This window comes from Anabrus simplex, chromosome 1 (genome assembly GCF_040414725.1).
Source record: "Anabrus simplex isolate iqAnaSimp1 chromosome 1, ASM4041472v1, whole genome shotgun sequence".
Lineage (NCBI taxonomy): Eukaryota > Metazoa > Arthropoda > Insecta > Orthoptera > Tettigoniidae > Anabrus > Anabrus simplex.
The window spans coordinates 130,003,614-130,022,668 of record NC_090265.1 but is presented as its reverse complement, the minus strand read 5'-3'; the positions used below and the strand labels follow the sequence as shown (position 1 = coordinate 130,022,668).

At 36.0% G+C, this 19,055-nt stretch overlaps 1 protein-coding gene across 9 annotated transcripts in view; it reads right to left on the bottom strand.

The window, feature by feature from the left end:
- The window catches only part of RhoBTB (Rho-related BTB domain containing), a 591,168-nt gene that overhangs the window by 34,624 nt on the left and 537,489 nt on the right, over positions 1-19,055 (bottom strand). For 8 of the 9 annotated variants that reach the window (XM_067156992.2, XM_067156979.2, XM_067156998.2 and 5 more), the window contains one exon: positions 2,991-3,104. The exons of the other annotated variant lie outside the window; for it this stretch is intronic. In XM_067156992.2, coding sequence (XP_067013093.1) covers positions 2,991-3,104 — 114 coding nt within the window. The remainder of the gene's footprint in view (positions 1-2,990; positions 3,105-19,055) is intronic. 9 annotated transcript variants of the gene reach the window in all.

Sequence of the window (19,055 nt, the reverse complement as noted above, 5' to 3'; positions counted from 1 at the left end):
AGTTTGTCCTTGTCTTCTATTTTCATTACTCCCTCTTCCTACACTGACCTGTTATTGTGTTTATCATATCGCTTCATAAATGACATTCTATTACCTATGAAATGAACTAGTTTGAGACCACTACAAATCATTTACAATACTCAGGTTCAATTCATATGCCAGTAACTGGTTCTGACTACTTTACTTTTCTCTGCAACATAATGATGAGGGCATTTTCTCTATTCTTTACTAAAGTATTCAAATTTAGAATTCCACAATAAAATAAGGAGAAAAGGGAAGCACAATGGTATAAAATAGAAATTAAAAAAAGACTCATTCAAGTATTGAAAATTAACTCAGATGGAAAAATCACCATACTGAACCCAGGAAAAAAAGATAAACCCAGCAATAGGAGGCAAAAGGGCAGAGTCTATATGACGACACTTATAATCTAACACAAGGATGATGATGATGATGACGATGACGATGATGATTCTGTTACCAAGTTACATTTACCTAAATAAACTGGGTATGCCATAAATATTACAAATTACCAAACCTAATAAAATGTTTTAAAAACATCGAAGAACTAGTATTGTATAAACCACTGTTTATATTATAAAATCAACAAATCATCTTAGGTACAAAGTTTTTCATGAATTATACATCTTACACATGTTGTTGTTGTTGTTGTTGTTGTTAGTCGTTTAGTCGCTTCCGACTCTCCGTGACCCCATAGACCAAAGTGCACCATTTCTTTCTGTCGTGTACTATTTTCCGAAGTCTTCCAAAATTGAGAGCCATGGCTTTCTTGATGCCATCAATCCACCTCATCTGTTGTCGCCCTCTTTTCCTGTTACCATCAGTCTTCCCCAGTATTAAGGTCTTTTCCAGTGAATCATGGTTTCTCATAATATGACCGAAGTACTTTAGTTTTTGTCTGAGTATTTGACCTTTCAGTGAACAGCCTGGGTTGATTTCCTGATATATGGACTTATTAGATCTCTTCATAGTCCACAGAACTCTAAGGAGTTTTCTGCAACACCATAGTTCAAATACATCTATTCTTCGACGTTCAACCTTTCTTACTGCCCAGGTCTTACTTCCATACATTGCTACTAGGAAGACCATAGCCTTTTTTCTCAATTAGGTGGTTATGGATTTTGTAATCCACTGTGGAGTCAATTGTTATTCTACTGTCCGTGTGTATAGTTGCTTTTTTATCTTCATCATCCTCTACCCATGTTGTTCTTAAGGATTCCAAAGCTTTTATTATGGTGAACTGCTCTGCCTGACTGTTCGAACATCTGTCGAGGAGTTTAAATTTGAGTTGGTATATTAACTGATTTGATTTGTATATAGCTACTCCTGTTCCCACTCTTTCGTCACTTTTACTTCCATCCGTATAGATTTGCCATCGGGTACTTTCTTTTTCTGCTATTTTTTGGTCTCCTGTGCCTAGAAACGCAGCCAGGTGAAGCCATCTTGCTGGTATTTCTGGGTAATCTATTACATAATCTGCAGCTGTTTTGCCTGTTTTTATATTGTATAGAGCAGCCACCTCTCTTTCCTTTATGTCTATGGGAGTAATTCCTGTAATGATGCACAGTGCCTCATAAGATATAGTTTGGTAGGCTTTTGCTATTCTCATGAGGATAAGCCTTTGCAGTCTCACGTATTTAATTATGTTGCATTTCTTTTCCAGGGATTCTATCCAGACTGGTGCAGCATATAACAACATTGGTAATATTGCTCCTTTATAGATTATTTCCAAAGCCTGGTGTTTTAGCCCCATCCTATTCAAGCTGATTTTTGATAAAGCATTTATTAATTTAATACATTTTTCACTAACGTTGTTGATGTGGTAGTTGAACGTGACGTAGGAGTCAATTGTTATTCCTAAATATTCCATCTTTTCAACTTGTTCAAGACATTTCTGATTCATATATAGATATCAATTGTCCTCATTACTTTTCATCTTCTTGATACCACTGTAATATAACTTTCGACTTACTTTCACTGAAGTAGGTTTTGTTGTCTATCGACCACTTCGTAACTTTCCGTAAATCCATGTTCATGAAGTATGAGCTCTAACTGCAATTATGAGGTCGTCAGCGAATGCTATGGCTTTGGTGTTCTTCCCACAGTCTAGATTGAGTAGTTTATTATACTGAATATTCCAGTCCCCCGGAACCTGAAATACCAGTATTTGTCCCGAATGAGTAAATTTATAATACCAGCGTTTCACCCCCGTGTTCTAAGTTGGGCTCATCAGTTGGTACTTAGCACACCCACCAAGAAGCACGGCTAGTGCATACCGTGGAGGCCACTGCATAGGTTACTTGGACCCACCAGCAGTGCCAATTATAAATTTACTCATTCGGGACATATATCAACATCTATATATATCTATATATCTATATATCTATATATCTATATATCAACATCTATATAATCTGATGGCCAGGCAGGCATTAATTTTTGGTAATGAGACAAAGTCTCTCATAGTGCATTGGCACTGCCAGTGGCTCCAAGTAGTCTACGCAGTGGCCTTCACAGTATGCACTAGCCATGCATCTTGGTGGGTGTGCTAAGTACCAACTGATGAGCCCAACTTAGCACACGGGGGTGAAACGCTGGCAACCAGGAATGAGTTAGCTGGAAAATTTATAATGTCCAATAACGGATCATTTATATTGATATTAGTCAAATGTTTGTCATGATGGCGGTTCGTTAGTGCGTGTGTGTGAAATATGTACACAACTTGTAAATAAAACAGTGTACACAATTGACAGCATTTGGTGCATCTTTGTGGCTACATCATCACCACAAATCAAAGTAACGTTTCTTGAGGAAATATTTATTGAGATAGTGGGGGATACATGGGCTGTATCCATCCTTTTCTCTCTGTTGATATTGCCATTCATTTTCTAACTTAAACAGTACAAAAGTAAAGTTTATTTGAATTCAGAATGTATAAGGTATAAACTAGGAATTAGTTAACAGTTTACCTTGCGGTACTGTTGTCTGAGATCTGTATTTAAGAATTCTTCATGTGACTGAATGTTGCTCACAAGCATCAGCAGCTCAGGAAGATCCAAAAATTCTGCTGCCTGGCGAATCTCCTGTAAGAGAATTATCTCATATAACCTCTAATATGACAATATAGGTATTTCAAAGTATGTTTAACTGATGAGTTACTTTTTTTTTAAAGAATTATTTATTGGTAATTTAAAATAGGAAAACAAGCTGGAATCATGCATTCATTTGACCTGGCTGGGATATCAAATGAGGCATGCATCAACCAATACAACCAGCACTGTAGATTCACTTAGGATTGCCTCTGTATGAGGTGAATATCATTTATCTGGCTGTAGCAATTACATCAAAGGATGAAATTCTCAAATTAGGAAGCTAAATACAAAAGCTTTAAGGTTTCTAAGGTGGTAAAAAACTTATGACACAAAGGAGTAAAATTATCATAATGGTTAATCTACATCCCTCAACTATTTAAGTGTTGCTGAAATAAATTTAATCACATAGTAATTAAAGATAGAAAAGAAATGTTGTAAGTACAGCTCCAAAATTGTTAAGACAATTCTGAACCTACTACTCCAAAGGCTTATGAGGAATATGAAAACTTGCAACTACCATAAATAAATTGCAAGTAAAACATAAATTCAAAAGAGAATCAATTACTTTTTAGTTCCTATTTACAGCAAACAACTACATAGACCTACAGTAGTTTCCAGTCTACTAGGTACTTAACCTTCTATTTAGAATTCTGTACAATATGTCATTGTTTTGAAACTGTATTTCATCCAAGAAAGGATGTCTGATATGAACACTGTTTCATGTGTAGCACCCATTCAACGAAATTAACCTGAGCCTCAAAAATCTCACCTTTGGAGCCCCAGATGTAGAAGTGGGGGCAAAGAAACAGTGGAAGTGAAGCACCATTATGAATACAAACATTAGCCAATCACAGCCTATTAAAGGAATGTCTCTGACAATGATTCCACACAGACACAGCAACAAAATGCACAAAGCTCAACACAGATCAAAAGTGCAATCCACTTTCATAGCTCTTTCATCTCTCTTTAGCTTGATTTTCAGCAATGAATGCTATTGTTTTGAGACCTCAATGTTAGTGATGTACCAGTTGGAGTTCTTTTCCAATCAATGGCATGTTCTACTGTACTGGAGCACTTGCCTTGAGTTGTTAACTTCATCATATAACAGATACATGAATGACGTTTCTTAATCAAGCTAGCAGTTTTATAACACAACTGTTGATATTGTGACCATTACTAGCCACAGTATTTCTAGTGACTTTCATTTCAAATATATAGATTTTTACTAGTTGCTTTACATCGCACCGACCCAGACAGGTCTTATGGTGATGATGGGATAGGAAAGGGCTAGGAGTGGGAAGGAAGCAGCCATGGCCTTAATTAAGCTACAGCTCCAGCATTTGCCTGTTGTGTAAATGAGAAACCATGGAAAACCATCTTCAGGGATGCCGACAGCGGGGTTCGACCTCAGTATCTCCCGAATGCAAGCTCACAGCTGCACGCTCCTAACCACACTGCCAACTCACTCGGTATTTCAAATATCCAACATGCACTGAAATCACACCTGCCTTGCTGAGAACAATGTTCTTACTAGGACAGTCATGCTCATATGAAGCAAAATGTTGATAATAGCCGTTATGTTTAAGAAAGAGTTGATACAACATATGAAACAAATATAGGAGTATTGACTATACAGTAGAACAGTTTAAGTCTTGATAGAACAGTAGACCATCTCCCAGAGTTTAGAAAAGTCATATCACAAATATATTTTTGCTGTTTTATATTACGGATGAAGTGACCTTTAAGGTCAAAAACATATCAGACGCTTTTCAGCGTTTGCTCTATTAACCAGCGTTTCGTCTTAGGTCTGACACTATACTCATTAGAGTGGAACGTGTCAGACCCTGCCCACTGACGCTGGGGAGTATGCAGGTGAAATTATCAGAAGCCCTTATAAGAGGCACAGTCTGATAACTGCATAAGGGAGATAAATCTCTACAATGGAATTATTGCCCACCTAGCAATTCCGAATGGAAAATTCTAAATTCCCACGGAGGGAATTTAGAATTTCCATTCCACTCCATTTATGTAAAGATGTCAAATCACAAATATAGGGTACTTTCCCTCTGTTTAATATAGAAGAAGTGGAATCCCTCCACTATCATCTCTTTCTGCAATCTGACTGATTACATTGTGATGTACAAACTACAAGAACAGCACTGGCACTCATAGTAAGTGAGTTGGCTCTGTGGTTCAGATTGTTACACTGTGAGCTTGCACTTGGGAATGAAGGGCTCAAACTCCACTACTGGCAGCCCTGAACTCTACCTTTTAGCTCTTTCCTCTCCCAGTGTTGCCAAAAACCTTCTGTGTATTAGTGGGAGATTATACAACTTAAAAAAAAAAGAGAAAGAATAACTACAAGAGCTATTGATGAATGTGTGCAATATTATACAGAATCATCATCTTATTTGAGCTCACTTGGAGCTGCACTGTGGCCTCCACTTCCTTGTATTCAAATGACCTTGCAATTCAGAGTTTATCACTATTTATTAATGGGCGAGTTTGTTGTTTGTGCCCATGGAACTGTGTTGCTCAACAGCAGACCTGCAGTGCTGTTCAGTTATGCATATGTAAAGGAAAAAACAGCCAACATCTCGAAAGAAGATTTGTACAATGAACATTTGTTAAGATGCAACAAAACTAGTCTCACAGCACAAGAAGAACGGTAAGAAGTTCTAATTTTCTAAATAATGTTTCTACAGTAGCCTTATCTGTTCACTCGCTTTATCCTGATTCAGAAGAATGTGTGTACGTCAGCCCGAGGAAGGGACTGGAGTGTCGGCAGGTGAGCAGTGTGTGCCAAAGGCCATGGTGCTGTTCGAAGCAGGCTTCAATAAAATGATGACCCAGTATGAGCAATATGTCTGATGAATATAGAAATCTTTTCAGGCATCAATAATAAAATAACAGTTAAGTTACTTTCATACTGGAAAAAGAATGATCTAGAAATATGATACATAAGAATCCACTGCTAGCAATAACTGATATCCCCAGCCAAGGCATTAGAACAGCTAAAACTAGAGCTAAGCTAAAAGAAAAAGAGAGAGAGAGACAAGGCAGTGTAATTACCAACAAGAGTCCTAGGGGCATCGTCTGAAACACAAGAGTCACACTCTCAGGCCTGACTCTAAAACATGCAGCCACATACTGTTATCATACCATGCAATCCAGTGAAACATTCATAGCATTTTATTGTTTACTGTTTAAACCATACCAGTCATCCATAAATGTAGAAGAGAAGTTAAATGTTATTCCATGGATTTTAACCTTTTGTTAAAGAAAAAAAGAAAAAACTGTAGTAGACCATGTTGGAACATGGCTACAAATTTTTTTAACGTGAATACGTAATGTAGTGATTTCCTTGAACTTGTGTTCCTTCCTCTTCCTGTAGAATCTATTCCGTTCAGCACTAGTAAGTGGCACCTTTTTTGTAATCACCACAAGCAGCCCTTTAATCTATTTGTCATTTCCTGAAATTCACCAAATTTCTCGACATTGTCAAATTTTTGCACTAATATTTGTAATTTTGTCTCAATTATTATAGTGTAACAGTGTTATAACCCTTTAAACATATTTTGTATATTTCACTATACTGTATTCCGCACAAAATTACTTTTATTCAACTTAAATCGGTTAATGCATGTATTCACCATGCACTTTCCAAACAGACTGGCTGCACGGAACTGAACGCTTGAAAAGAGTATAGATTCCTCGTAGTGAATTTTAATAATTTTTCTTATTGGCAGACACACAACTGTACTGTGCACAGTATATATTTTATATTTATATGTTTATATTTTATAACATTTGTAAATCTTTACTATTTTCATCTTGCTCAACTTATCAAACTGGCATCCCAGTTTATCAAACGTATTCACGTCAAAAAAGGAGCCTTAGAGGAAGATCAGTTAAGAACAAAAATGCTGAACAACTGCACCTTCATCACAAGGATTTCTGTCTTAAGTATTCATAAATCACAAATAAACATTTAATGGACATTCACTAGAACAGAAGAGACAATTAGACATTCATTAAGTGTGAATTAAGACTGCATTCAGCAATGAAGGGAGAGACTAATACATATCTAATTATCACCATAGTGCTTCTCCTTTTCTAAATAGTTTTTCAGAAGTAGTAATTGAATTACGGACCCAATAAAATATTCAGCTCCATATGATCAAAAACAAGCCTGTCATTGTTGTTTATCATGCTGTTAGAAAATAGATCTAATGGTACGAACTTAGGGTTGCCAGATGTACAGTTTTACCCAAAATGGTATTTTTCTTTTCCACTTTGTACTGCATACGGTACACCCTTAAACCATACAATGAATGTTCCACTTTTCAGAAAGCAAAGTCTCTGCTTTAAAATTTTGCCCTTTAGACCATAATACCTCTGTTAAACTGTGCATGATTCTGACAAATGATCACTAATTGCTACCAGTTCCAATCATAAAGGCTGTGCTCCTTACGTCAAATCCACTGCAAGCAGTGTCTCTGGTACCATACTGTTCTTTGATTACTTTGTGAGTAGATGTGAATAAGAAGTTGCCAGTGGAAGTTGCATAGTGTGGAGTGTGAGTGGCAGTTGAATTAACTTCATGGGATATTTTCAATAACAGTGATAAAAAGGAGGAACAAAACACAAGTTATGTAGATGTAATAAAAATTAATTGTATGGGTTCTTCAACTATGATGAGCATTGTAAGAGAGTTCACAACAAAAACAAAAAACAAAAAAACAAGAAACTGTTAAACATGGCATGTTCAAATAAGGAGTACTTGTGAAATGATTAATCATCATCATCATCATCATCATCATCTTCCTTCCAAGTATTGGGCCATATGTCCCGTTACGGTCTTGCATTTTTCTTTTTGCAAGACTTGAAAGCAATCAAATGTCCTTCCGATGGGTTGCTAGCCTGAAGGAAGTGATTAATCATTAGTTTGTGATAAATATTTCATACCGATATATAATTATTTGTTAATATATCCTTGTCCTCTTCTTTTCACTAAATGGCTGTGGTGTTTCATTTTTATGCAATAAGGGAAAGAAATAGAGTGGTCTTTATTTGCCATCTGAAAATCTGGCAACCCTGTATGAACTATTCATGCCCTATGCAGCTGCTTTTAGATGCTTACCCTATCCAAAATCTTTCTCATAACAGGCAAAGGTAATATAGCAGACAGACAGAAATATACTCCCCCAAGCAAGAAAACTGTAGACAGTCTACATCAAAATGGATAAACCATGTTATCCAAACAACTTTGAGCTCGACACCATAGTTGCTGTCAGATGCACAGTTTTTAGAAATCCCAATAGAGCTCCCTTCCAATTATTTCATATTCTTTTTTTGGAGTACCATAACACAATAAAAATACTGTAACAATGAAAACATCCCTCAACCATGTTTGAGAAGGAAATAGTAACTTAGCCATTAGCAGAACCCTGAACTTCGGTAACCCAAAAGGAAATAGTCTGGTAGAGTCAGATCAGACAATCGAGCTGGCAATTCCACAGGACTATGCCTGGCAGTCTAACTTTGCAGGAATGTTTCATTCAACTACTGTCGCATTGGTACAGTGCAGTGGAATAGATCACAGTTCATCAGTACCGTATCAGGTCATGCAGAAAATGCTGCCATTATCTGTTTCAGCCCCATACAATTTGTTTTAAATTTCAGAATACGGACACTCAATTTAATGCAATTCTGCACCACAACAAACACTACAATGCTGGGATTTCTCCCACTCTCGGGCCATGCAATTATACTATTTTTTACACTTTCTGCATTGTAGTTTAAATGCTACAGCCTATGAAACATCACATGCATATGTCAGCTGGTAGGGCTGGTAGGGCTGGTAGGATAGTGTTCATTCTTGGACCTCCAAATGCTGTTCATGAAATCAGTCATCATCATCATCATCATCATCATCATCATCATCATCATCATGACAACAATGAGCGAGTTAGTTACATAGTTCAGGTCACATAGCTGTTAGCTTGCATTAGAAAGATTGTGGGTTCAATCCCCACTGGTGGCAGCCATGAACATAGTTTTCCACAGTTTCCCATTTTCACATCAGGCAAATGCTGGGGCTGTATCTAAAGACCTGTTTATGTCTGAGCAATATATAGTAAAGCAAATGGCAAAATAATAATAACTGTATAGCTTCAACAACCCTTTTGCAAACCTTTTGATATGATGCATCTAGGCTGCCCGCTCAACTACTTTAAGTTCTTTTTTTCTCTACCAGACACAGTATTTTATAAAATGCTCTAAGATAAGCTACAGTAATCACATGTACAGAATTGTAAAGAGAGCCATATTATAAAAGGCATGATCAAAAAGTTTCTGTTTGAGAGCATTGCTGCAGCGGACATACAATGTAGCGCGGCTCTGATGCGGGTATATAAGCACGGACATGTAGCTAAAGGGATTAAGTGCAGCAGTTGTGTCATGCCAAGGTGTGTGTGTTAAATGCATCCACGTGAACTATGGCAATGTTATTACCAAATGCGTCCAAACAGGACCAACATGCTGTTATTCTGTTCTTGGCTGCCGAAGGATAAACACTGGTGGACATCCATCGGAGAATGAAGACTGTGTATGGGGCAGCATGTCTGGCAAAAACCACTGTCGTAGAATGGTGCACCAAGCTCCAAGCAGGTCGCATTTCAACACAAGACGCCGGTCGGTCTGGGAGGCCTGTCTCATCCATTACGGACAACAACAAGCGGGCAGTGGATGAGGCCTATAGCCCTGATCTCTCCCCATGCGATTATCATGCCTTCGGTGCCCTCAATAAAGGCCTTGCAGGGTTGATGCTTCCTGTTGGATGAGGATGTGCAGCAGGCGGTTATGGACTTCTTCATGCAGCAGGACATTGTGTTTTACCACATGGGGATCTCCAACCTGGTGCATCGGTGGAATGAGTTCCTCAATTGTCGTGGCGATTTTGCCTGATTGGCATTCTGATTCAGGACTGTATGAACGGAAACTTTTTGATTGCACTTTATAATATACGTTACTATCCCAGAACTACATATCATGGAGACTTTTAAAATAACTGGATTTCACCATCATAAATTGTAGTTGCGCTGTCCTTAATGAACTACAGGAAGAAACCAAATCTAATCCCTCACAGTACAATAGTAAGTAGCGTTAGTTACTATTACATCATAATAAGAAGTAGCAGGAGTCAATTCTATTAGTGAGCCTGAATTGTCATATGGGCTGAATAATTACCTTCTTTGCAACCTAAACCACTAACCTACTTTAGCTTGATACATGAGAGGAATAAGAACTAAGTTTAGTATTTATTGGGAAGTGGTAGAAAACTTAGTAGTCTTTCACAAACTGATGCTGATAAGAGATAGTGGACATTGACGTTCTTCCACAGATTGGCAGGGATTCCTTAAGATTACATTTCTCATTACATACTAATATCAACTTTAAAAAGTATTTCTCAATATCCTGATGAGTGGTATAACTTCTAATCTGTTGGTATCTATAAGTTGTTTTCATAAATAGTATGAAAGAGCTCATGAAAAACAATACTACATTGTCCCATGGGATGATCAATAACTAGGATATTGATACCAACTTAAATTTTTTAAAGGAATGAACACAGCTGGCATAAAAATACAAAGTGTTACAAGTTCAAAAGATGTGAATCCTTTTAAAATTGGACAATTACTTTGAGAAGTACCGATAATGTTTTAACTTGCAATTTGAGGGCCTGAATGTGAGCCGTATCACACAGTGTTCAATAGCACAAGGCTAGGCAATACATTCTGGACAAGTTGAAACATGTGCTTGTTATTATGCAGGCTACATTACATCGAAGTAGGCAGTCATGAACATGTCTCGTAAATACAGTGATGTATCCCTTGATTTCAAAGGTTTTGTAGAGCAAACTATTACTCACACACTTTTTAGTGATAGATGGACACCCTAGTGCTGAATCGGCCGACCTCGGCAATCTTTGAGATTCGTATTGGCAACCTTTGAAACACAAACTGTGAATCGCTTATGCATCGCTGTGCGACATCTGGCGTACACTTTACGTACTAGCACTGTTGTTATTTACACAGCAAAGCCAAACTACACTTTACGTACTAGTACTGTTGTTTACACAGCAAAGCCAAACTGTAGAATTCATGCTAGGAACAAGATTTGCATCGAAAAATGTTATATGTTATATAATGTTGTATAATGTGTGTTTGACACAGTTGTTGGGTTAAGATAATAAAGGTTTAGAAAATTCATATCGATCGATCATATTATCGATTCAATTCAGATTTCATTTCCATTCAGTTGGCAGTATTACCGGAACTGGGAAAGCTCCCTCCTTACTCCTCAATCCCGTACACAAATCTATCACTAAAAAGTGTGCGAGTAATAGTTATCTAAAGGTGGGAAAGGGAAGGTGAAGTTTGCAAAAGAAATAACAGACTGAGTCACAAAAGAACATAACAAATGCTCTATTTTCTTCGTTTTGAGAACACGGTAACCACAATAAAAATATCAAAGCACACTGGAACTGTACATACAAGGGAAAACTTGTAGAGCTCCTTCTGGAAAGGAAGATGTAAAATGTCACATTTAGAGTTCATTATCCCTGATATGAGGGCCTGCATGTGTACATTAACATAATATTTTCCATTCAAATTTCAAGATGTTAAGAGGAATTAAAAGTTGCAGAAGTATGCAGTGTGTTAAATAACACCCTCATTTATTAAACATGTAATTATCCACCCACTATTTTGATTATTCATCAACAACTTCAACCTACCTTTCCTACATTTAGTTAACTAGTGTATCCTTTGAAAGCCTTGAAAGCAAGGGAGACATCATGCTGAATTTGTGAGATATGTTCATGACCGCCTACTTTCGACATTGTATTGCCCAGGTAATAACAATCATGTGTGTCAACACATCTAGAATGTACTGTCCAGCTTTGCACTATCCTATGCTGTACTATACAGCTCATGTTCAGGCCTTAAAATTGCATTTTAAATATTATTGCTATTTCAAAAAGTAACTGTTTGGATTTTAAAATATTTACATCTTTGAACTCTTAAGAATTGAAACTTTTATGCCAGCTGTATTAATTACTATAGTTTCATTTAAAAAAATTAAGTTGGTATCAATATATCAGTTATTTATCATCACAAGAAGAAGTTTTAAGAAGTTGTAAATTTAAGAAAAGACCAGGTATACAACTGATAGGGAATCTGCCATCTGGGCAGTTAGAAACCTAAATCCTTTTGTGCCAGTTACCTCTCACTGAACTCTAATTTAGCCCAATTTCAAAACATTCATTTATGAATGTCACAGTTAGTTGTAAGAAAACTGCTGATCAATGCACTTAAAATGCATGGAATCATGCAATAATCATGGCCAATGCTGATGAAGAAGTGAATAGGAAATATTGCTGTATATTTTATCACTGAACATGAAGCAATTTATGGAGTTCAATAGAATGCACTACCAATTTTGGTAAAAGCTACACGTGCCTTATCTAAGTATATGCACATAGATAAAATTAGTTCTGCCTTTATTTCTTTTCATGTTAAATTCATATTTTAAAAATATGTACTTGAAAAAGTTCAGAGAAAAAAAAAAGGTAGTGGAATATGAGAAAGCAAGGCCTGGAACAGCAGTGTGCAAAGAAGGAAACAATAATATACAATATATGCATTCCACAGCAAAATCGTTGAATGAAAAAAGTAGGCAGGCTATTTTAGGTGCTCATCTGTGCAGTCAAACTGTTATAGTTAAACTATTCAAAGCAGTAATGAGTTCAGAGGCAAAGAAGTGCATACTGGATGCTGTCTCTCAACATCACAACAATGAAATATAATGTTCTTGTGATCCACACAGTCTTTTATTTCGGTCAGTAATTTGTACCACTGCACACAGAAAACATTCACAGTGAATTCCTATTTGAACAATGAAGTTCAAACACAGTATATGAAAATAACAAGTCAATAGGTAATAATACAAGGAGGGCTCTGAGAAAGTTGTACAGTCTGTACATCCTGATGGCTCTATAAAATACAGAGTATAAATTAGTTTACATGCCTTTACTCATTTTTGTCACACATCAGGAAAATTAAGAATTAATTAACAGTGACTTTGGTTTCTGTGATTGCCCTGTGTGGGCTTTTTTTCTAGCAGATGCCATTTTCTTTTCAGTTTTGACTTAATATATTCAATACATTCAATATTCAAGTGTTATGGTATACTTTATCAGATTTAGGCAGCCTATCATTGTAGGAAGTACAAATAAATTTTTTAAAATGAAAGTTTACAGTCTGTCAAAACTATTGCAAAATTAATAAAACTAGAAAATACCTGGAAAAAACATGTAATTAATAACAGAATATAGGCTAACAATACCTGAAAAATGAATGTATTTAAATGTTATCTTTTTTTCAGGTATACTCTGTTATTAATTCAATGTTTTCTTTTTCAGGAATTTTCTAGTTTTATTAATCTTATGATAGTTTTAACAGACTGAAAAACTTCAAAATTTCATACCGTTAAATTTTGTTACATTTTAGCGTCTCACTTTCCACATCTCAGATTAGAGCCAACTTTGGGATAGTCAGTAATTATTTAATTTTATGTATGATATCTGAAAGCAATGCAAAATGCCACTTGACAGCTTTTTTCCCTATTTATTTTTCATCACAGCCAGTTCTGTAAATTGTGAAAATATTGGAATTACAGGCATGAAAATTTCTGAATAAACTTTAGATGAAACTATTTACATGAAGTAGGTATACATTTATTTTTCTTGTGGTATGTATCAAAGTTATAGGCAAAACTATTATTTCTATACCTCAGTTTGGAAGTTGACACAAGTTTCTGTAGGCCTATAACTTAAAAGTAATTTGAATAATACAGAATACAGCCTTTCTCAATGCCAATGTAAGTATACTCTGTCCATGAAAGCAGCCTCGGTTGTTGAAGGTGTCTGATAATACATAAATATGATGTGAATCAGCTGCCCAAAAATAATAAAAAATTCCAATGAAAATTAAATGTATTTTAATTTATTATTGTCCCTATGGATTAATTATTATGCTAAACCTTTGAGGTTTCCCTAGCATCAGGGCAGTTATCCTTAGTGGATTTTCTCTCCCTCATCCCAATAAAAAGTTTGACTTTTTAGTTTAAATAAATTTCTAAAACCATCCACTGAGTGAATGACTAAATGGAGATTACCAAATAACATATGCCTACAGTAATAAATGACTATGACTAATAGAAGTCACATCACAGGTCCCTAGGAAGGTCATCTGCTGTACTCAAATAGTATCTTCTAAGAGATGTACTCAAATACCAAACCTCTTGTGGAATGACGTTGGCTCTCACTGTCTGAATCTATTTGAAAGTGTTATCTTCCCAGAATACAGCTTCATTTCAATGCAAATGTAAGGCTTTTAGTACACTCTGTCCATGAAAGCAGCCTTGGTTTTTGAGGGAGTCTGGTATTACTTACAAGGTGAACGATGACATGAATCAAAGTGTGATTACTGCCCAATAGTCTAGAAAACAACACATTTGTACCCTCTTATGGTGCTATGCTTTCAAACCTCCACTGCTAAACTACTAACATTTCCACCAGATGGAACTTCTTCCAGACTCTGAAAATAACATGCTGATGAGTGAGCAGCCCCGATCTGGCAGGAGCTGGACAAAGGGAAGTGAAAATGATGATGATGAGTGAGCAGCAGTGGGCACTCTCATCTAAGTTTGGCCTGTCTCAAATCACCTAATCCTTCTCCTTCATATAACTGTCCATATCAATTCCTTGGGATACAGCAGTCGTATACATACTAGCTGACTCTGCTTATTAAATGGTCCATTCTATTCCAAATATGATGTATTATCCACTATCTGTCTCTTATTTTGTTTAGCATATGTTGGAGATACCATTTGTACAAATAAACTGTTTTAAGATGAATACAAACAGGCTGATTTATGTACCATTGCAATGCATTTGACTACCATTCTTAATTTTTAATTACTAGTATGATTTGTTCACAGAAACTTGAACAATAAAAAGGATTATACTTCCTACCTAAGGGTTCTTAACATGAGGGGGAGCATGGAGTGGCATCCATGGGGCCCCTAGCTAAGTATAAACTTGTCTCGACAATCTTTACAATCATCTTTCCTATTCAACCTTGTTCGGTCAATTCTTGTTCCCTTATAACCTTTGAAAAAGATTGTTTCAAAAAAATAGATTGCATCTTTCATTTTAGCTGCCTCTGTGGCCATTCTCTGGTATTTTGCTAATATTCTCTGATAAGTGTTGAAGGGTAATGATTAACTTGTATTTCTTCTTAAAACAATAATTACCACTACCATCACCAATAATCATACTTTATAATTAAAAGGAATGAATTGTATTTCAGAGTTAAAACAATTGTCATATGCATTATTCGTCCATATTACTTTCAATTGTGGTACTTATTCTTAGTTATGAATGAATTCTGCAAATTCTGCCTGCAACAACTGATTAGACTCCATAAAGTTTCAGAACTGACTCCCACTGCAGTTAGTTGGTATTTAGAGTAGTTTAAGCGTGAGAGACCTAAGGTAAAAGATATATCTTATATATAGAGGCATCTGATTGTGGTGAAAATGTTTGACCAATTTTGCCATTTAAAAAATTGTATTTTGGTATATTTTTTGCTATTTTTATTTTAATTCGTCAATAATTATGTTAAACTATATTTCCATTTTTTCAACAATAAAAGCTAAACCAAACATAGTTGACAGCATACTTGCAGTAAAACAATACATTTAATTTTTAACAGAAATATGAGAGTTAGGCTTCTGATGAAAATACATATTAGGCCCTACATATATCAAAGTATGAATGTTTGGAGAAAAAAATATCTTACCATTTGAAGAACCAGGGCCTACGCACATATTTTACACATCAGTCTGAACAGGACAGAGGTAACATGAGTCAGAGTTGTACTCCCTGTCAGACCTTACATCACAATACGTTGAAACTGACCTCCCATTATCAACTGCAGCTTCCACAAAATTATTTCAGGAAAAGAACAATGGCAAGAACATCAATATCCCTATGTGCTGTATACGAACTACCAATTAGATACCTAAACACTGTGTAGGGTTCAAAATATTCTGATGTTGAAAATTCTCGTAGGATGATAATTTCCTTTATTAAATGAGAGACTTGACCATTTTCTAAATCACCTTTCATTATGCTTCTTGGATCAAAGTGATTCAACATAATTTCGTCAACTGTTTTGTGATTTTGCTTAAAGGTAAGTAAACAGTTCGCAATTTGAGCCACATGTATACAATTTTGCAAAAAATTGTGATTTTGCGCTTTGCAAAAAATAGGTGCCTCTACTTGTATGTATGTATGTTGGGTATTCAGCCCGAAGGCTGGTTGGATCCTCAACAGGTTCACCATTAGCTGTCATAGATGACCTAGATGTCATTGAAGAGGCATACTAGGGAAATAAGAAGTGAGGTAGTTTCCCGTTGCTTTCCTCGCCAAGCCAGAAGTTGCTATTGCACATCAGTCTACCAAGCCCACTGAAATGCCTGCACCAACCGACCCTATAAGCGATATTTTCACACCATTCATAGCAGGAACTGGCTGCATAAGGAGTGGCATTACTAGCATCACTCATACCTCAGCCACTTTCATATTACAATTTATTAAAATTTGTATCCATCTTATTCAATACCAAAAATGTTGTTAAGATAAAATTACAACATGTATATTTATTTTATCAGGACTAGTTTCGACGCTTTATATTGCATCATCATCAGCTGATATACACTGGAAACATTGGCAAACATATATAAGTTTATCTACGTCACACACATTATAAAAACTATGATAAAGATTTAAAAACCATATTATAATTATACTATGGACTTGCAATTATTAAACTTTGGATTGCTAAAATCTGATGCAATTTGGTTTAAATAATCATTAAAATTAAACAAAACTAATAATAAAATCACGATCTTCTTAAAAACATTCACTTTGTTTGATGTTTTCTAAAAAATGTTTTTGTAGAAACATATTAAAACCATTCAATAAAGTCCTCAGGCTATTGCCATGTAGTGAACATAATGTCGCAGAATAAGGTTCAACAATCTTCTTAAATGACATTGACACTGTTTGACACTTCAAAATCTTTTAAAACCATATTAAAATTATTGAGCCTCCGTGGCTCAGACGGCAGCGCGTCGGCCTCTCACCACAGGATACCGTGGTTCAAATCCCGGTCACTCCATGTGAGATTTGTGCTGGACAAAGCGGAGGCGGGACAGGTTTTTCTCCGGGTACTCCGGTTTTCCCTGTCATCTTTCACTCTAGCAACACTCTCCATTCTCATTTCATAGCATCTATCAGTCATTAATAAATCACTTTGGGAGTGGCGACCCCATCGTACTAATAGCCTATATCTGCTTCATTCATACCATCCCTGACCCGGTCAATGACTGGAAAACAGGTTACAGGTTTTCATTTTCATTAAAATTATTCTGTGAAATCTTCAAAATGTTGAAATGTGGCGATCGTGAAAAGAGGCGGACTCAGAAGCCGGTGCTTTATGAAGTTACCAATTATTTCATTCTCAGTTCAATGCGGACCTGAAATAATATGAATATATTAACCTTCACTTTAACTGAAAAAGTGTAAACTTTACGTCTTATAACATGTGACTCACCTCGTGAGATCGCTGTCCTTGCAAAGCATCATGCAGCTAAGTGAACCTTGTTGTGTCAGCAATCCAGTGTCCAAGGTTGGTTTTGGGTCAAAGAGGGGAACTAGGGGAAGGAAAGAGGAGCAACTGATGGGCGGCAACCTGCTGGAGCTCCGGAGGCCGTGATCGTGGAAGGCAGTATGTAAAGCTACTGCGCATAATATGAAAAACCGTCTTATTGTCCGGTATATGTATATTTTTAAAAAACTCAATAAGAAAATCAAAAAGAATATTTGGTTTTTCAGAAATTTCATTTAAATTAAAATTTGGATTAAAATACTGATCTAAATGTATATAACAGCCCTCCGTAACATCCAACAAATTACCTTTCCCTAAGCTCTCCAAAATTTCAATGTCTTGTTCTATAGAAGTGAATTTATGTTTTAGATCATGTACATGCTGACCTACCGCTGAAAATCTGTTATATTTTATTGCATTGACGTGTTCTGTGTATCTAATTTTAAAACTGCGTCCTGTTTGGCCTAGATATGTACTATCACAGTCATTGCATTTAAATCTGTATACTCCCGATTTGGTATACGGGCTCGACCTATTAACCGAAGTTGCATTGTGCAATACTATAGTATTATTATTATCAATGCGAAATGAAATTTCCATGTTATGTTTTTTGAAAATATTAGTAAACTTATAAATATCTTTGTTATAAGTAAAAGTTGCAAATGTCTTATGATTGGGTTTGTCCTTGACCAAAGCGGTTTGCAATCGGAATTTAAACTTGTTAATAATACGTTCAATAAAGCCTTCACTAAAACCATTAGCCTTAGCTATTGAACGTATTATATTGAGTTCTTTTTTCAAATTATCTTTTGTCATAGGAATCTTAAAGGCCCGTTCTACTAAACTATTATATGTAGATCTTTTTTGACTCTGTGGATGTTCCGAGTCCTGTCTAATAGTGACTGCCGTTTGTGTAGGTTTTCTAAAAATACTATACTCAAAAGCAGAACCCGATCTGTTGATTTTTAGGTCGAGGAAATTAATTGATTTATTACTTTCTGACTCCAACGTGAACTTAATCTGAGGGTCAATATTGTTAAGTAAATCAAGAGTAGCCTTTGCATATCCAACACTTTCGTCCAAAATTACTAATGTATCGTCTACAAATCTAGCCCAAAACAATATATTATCAAAGACTTTG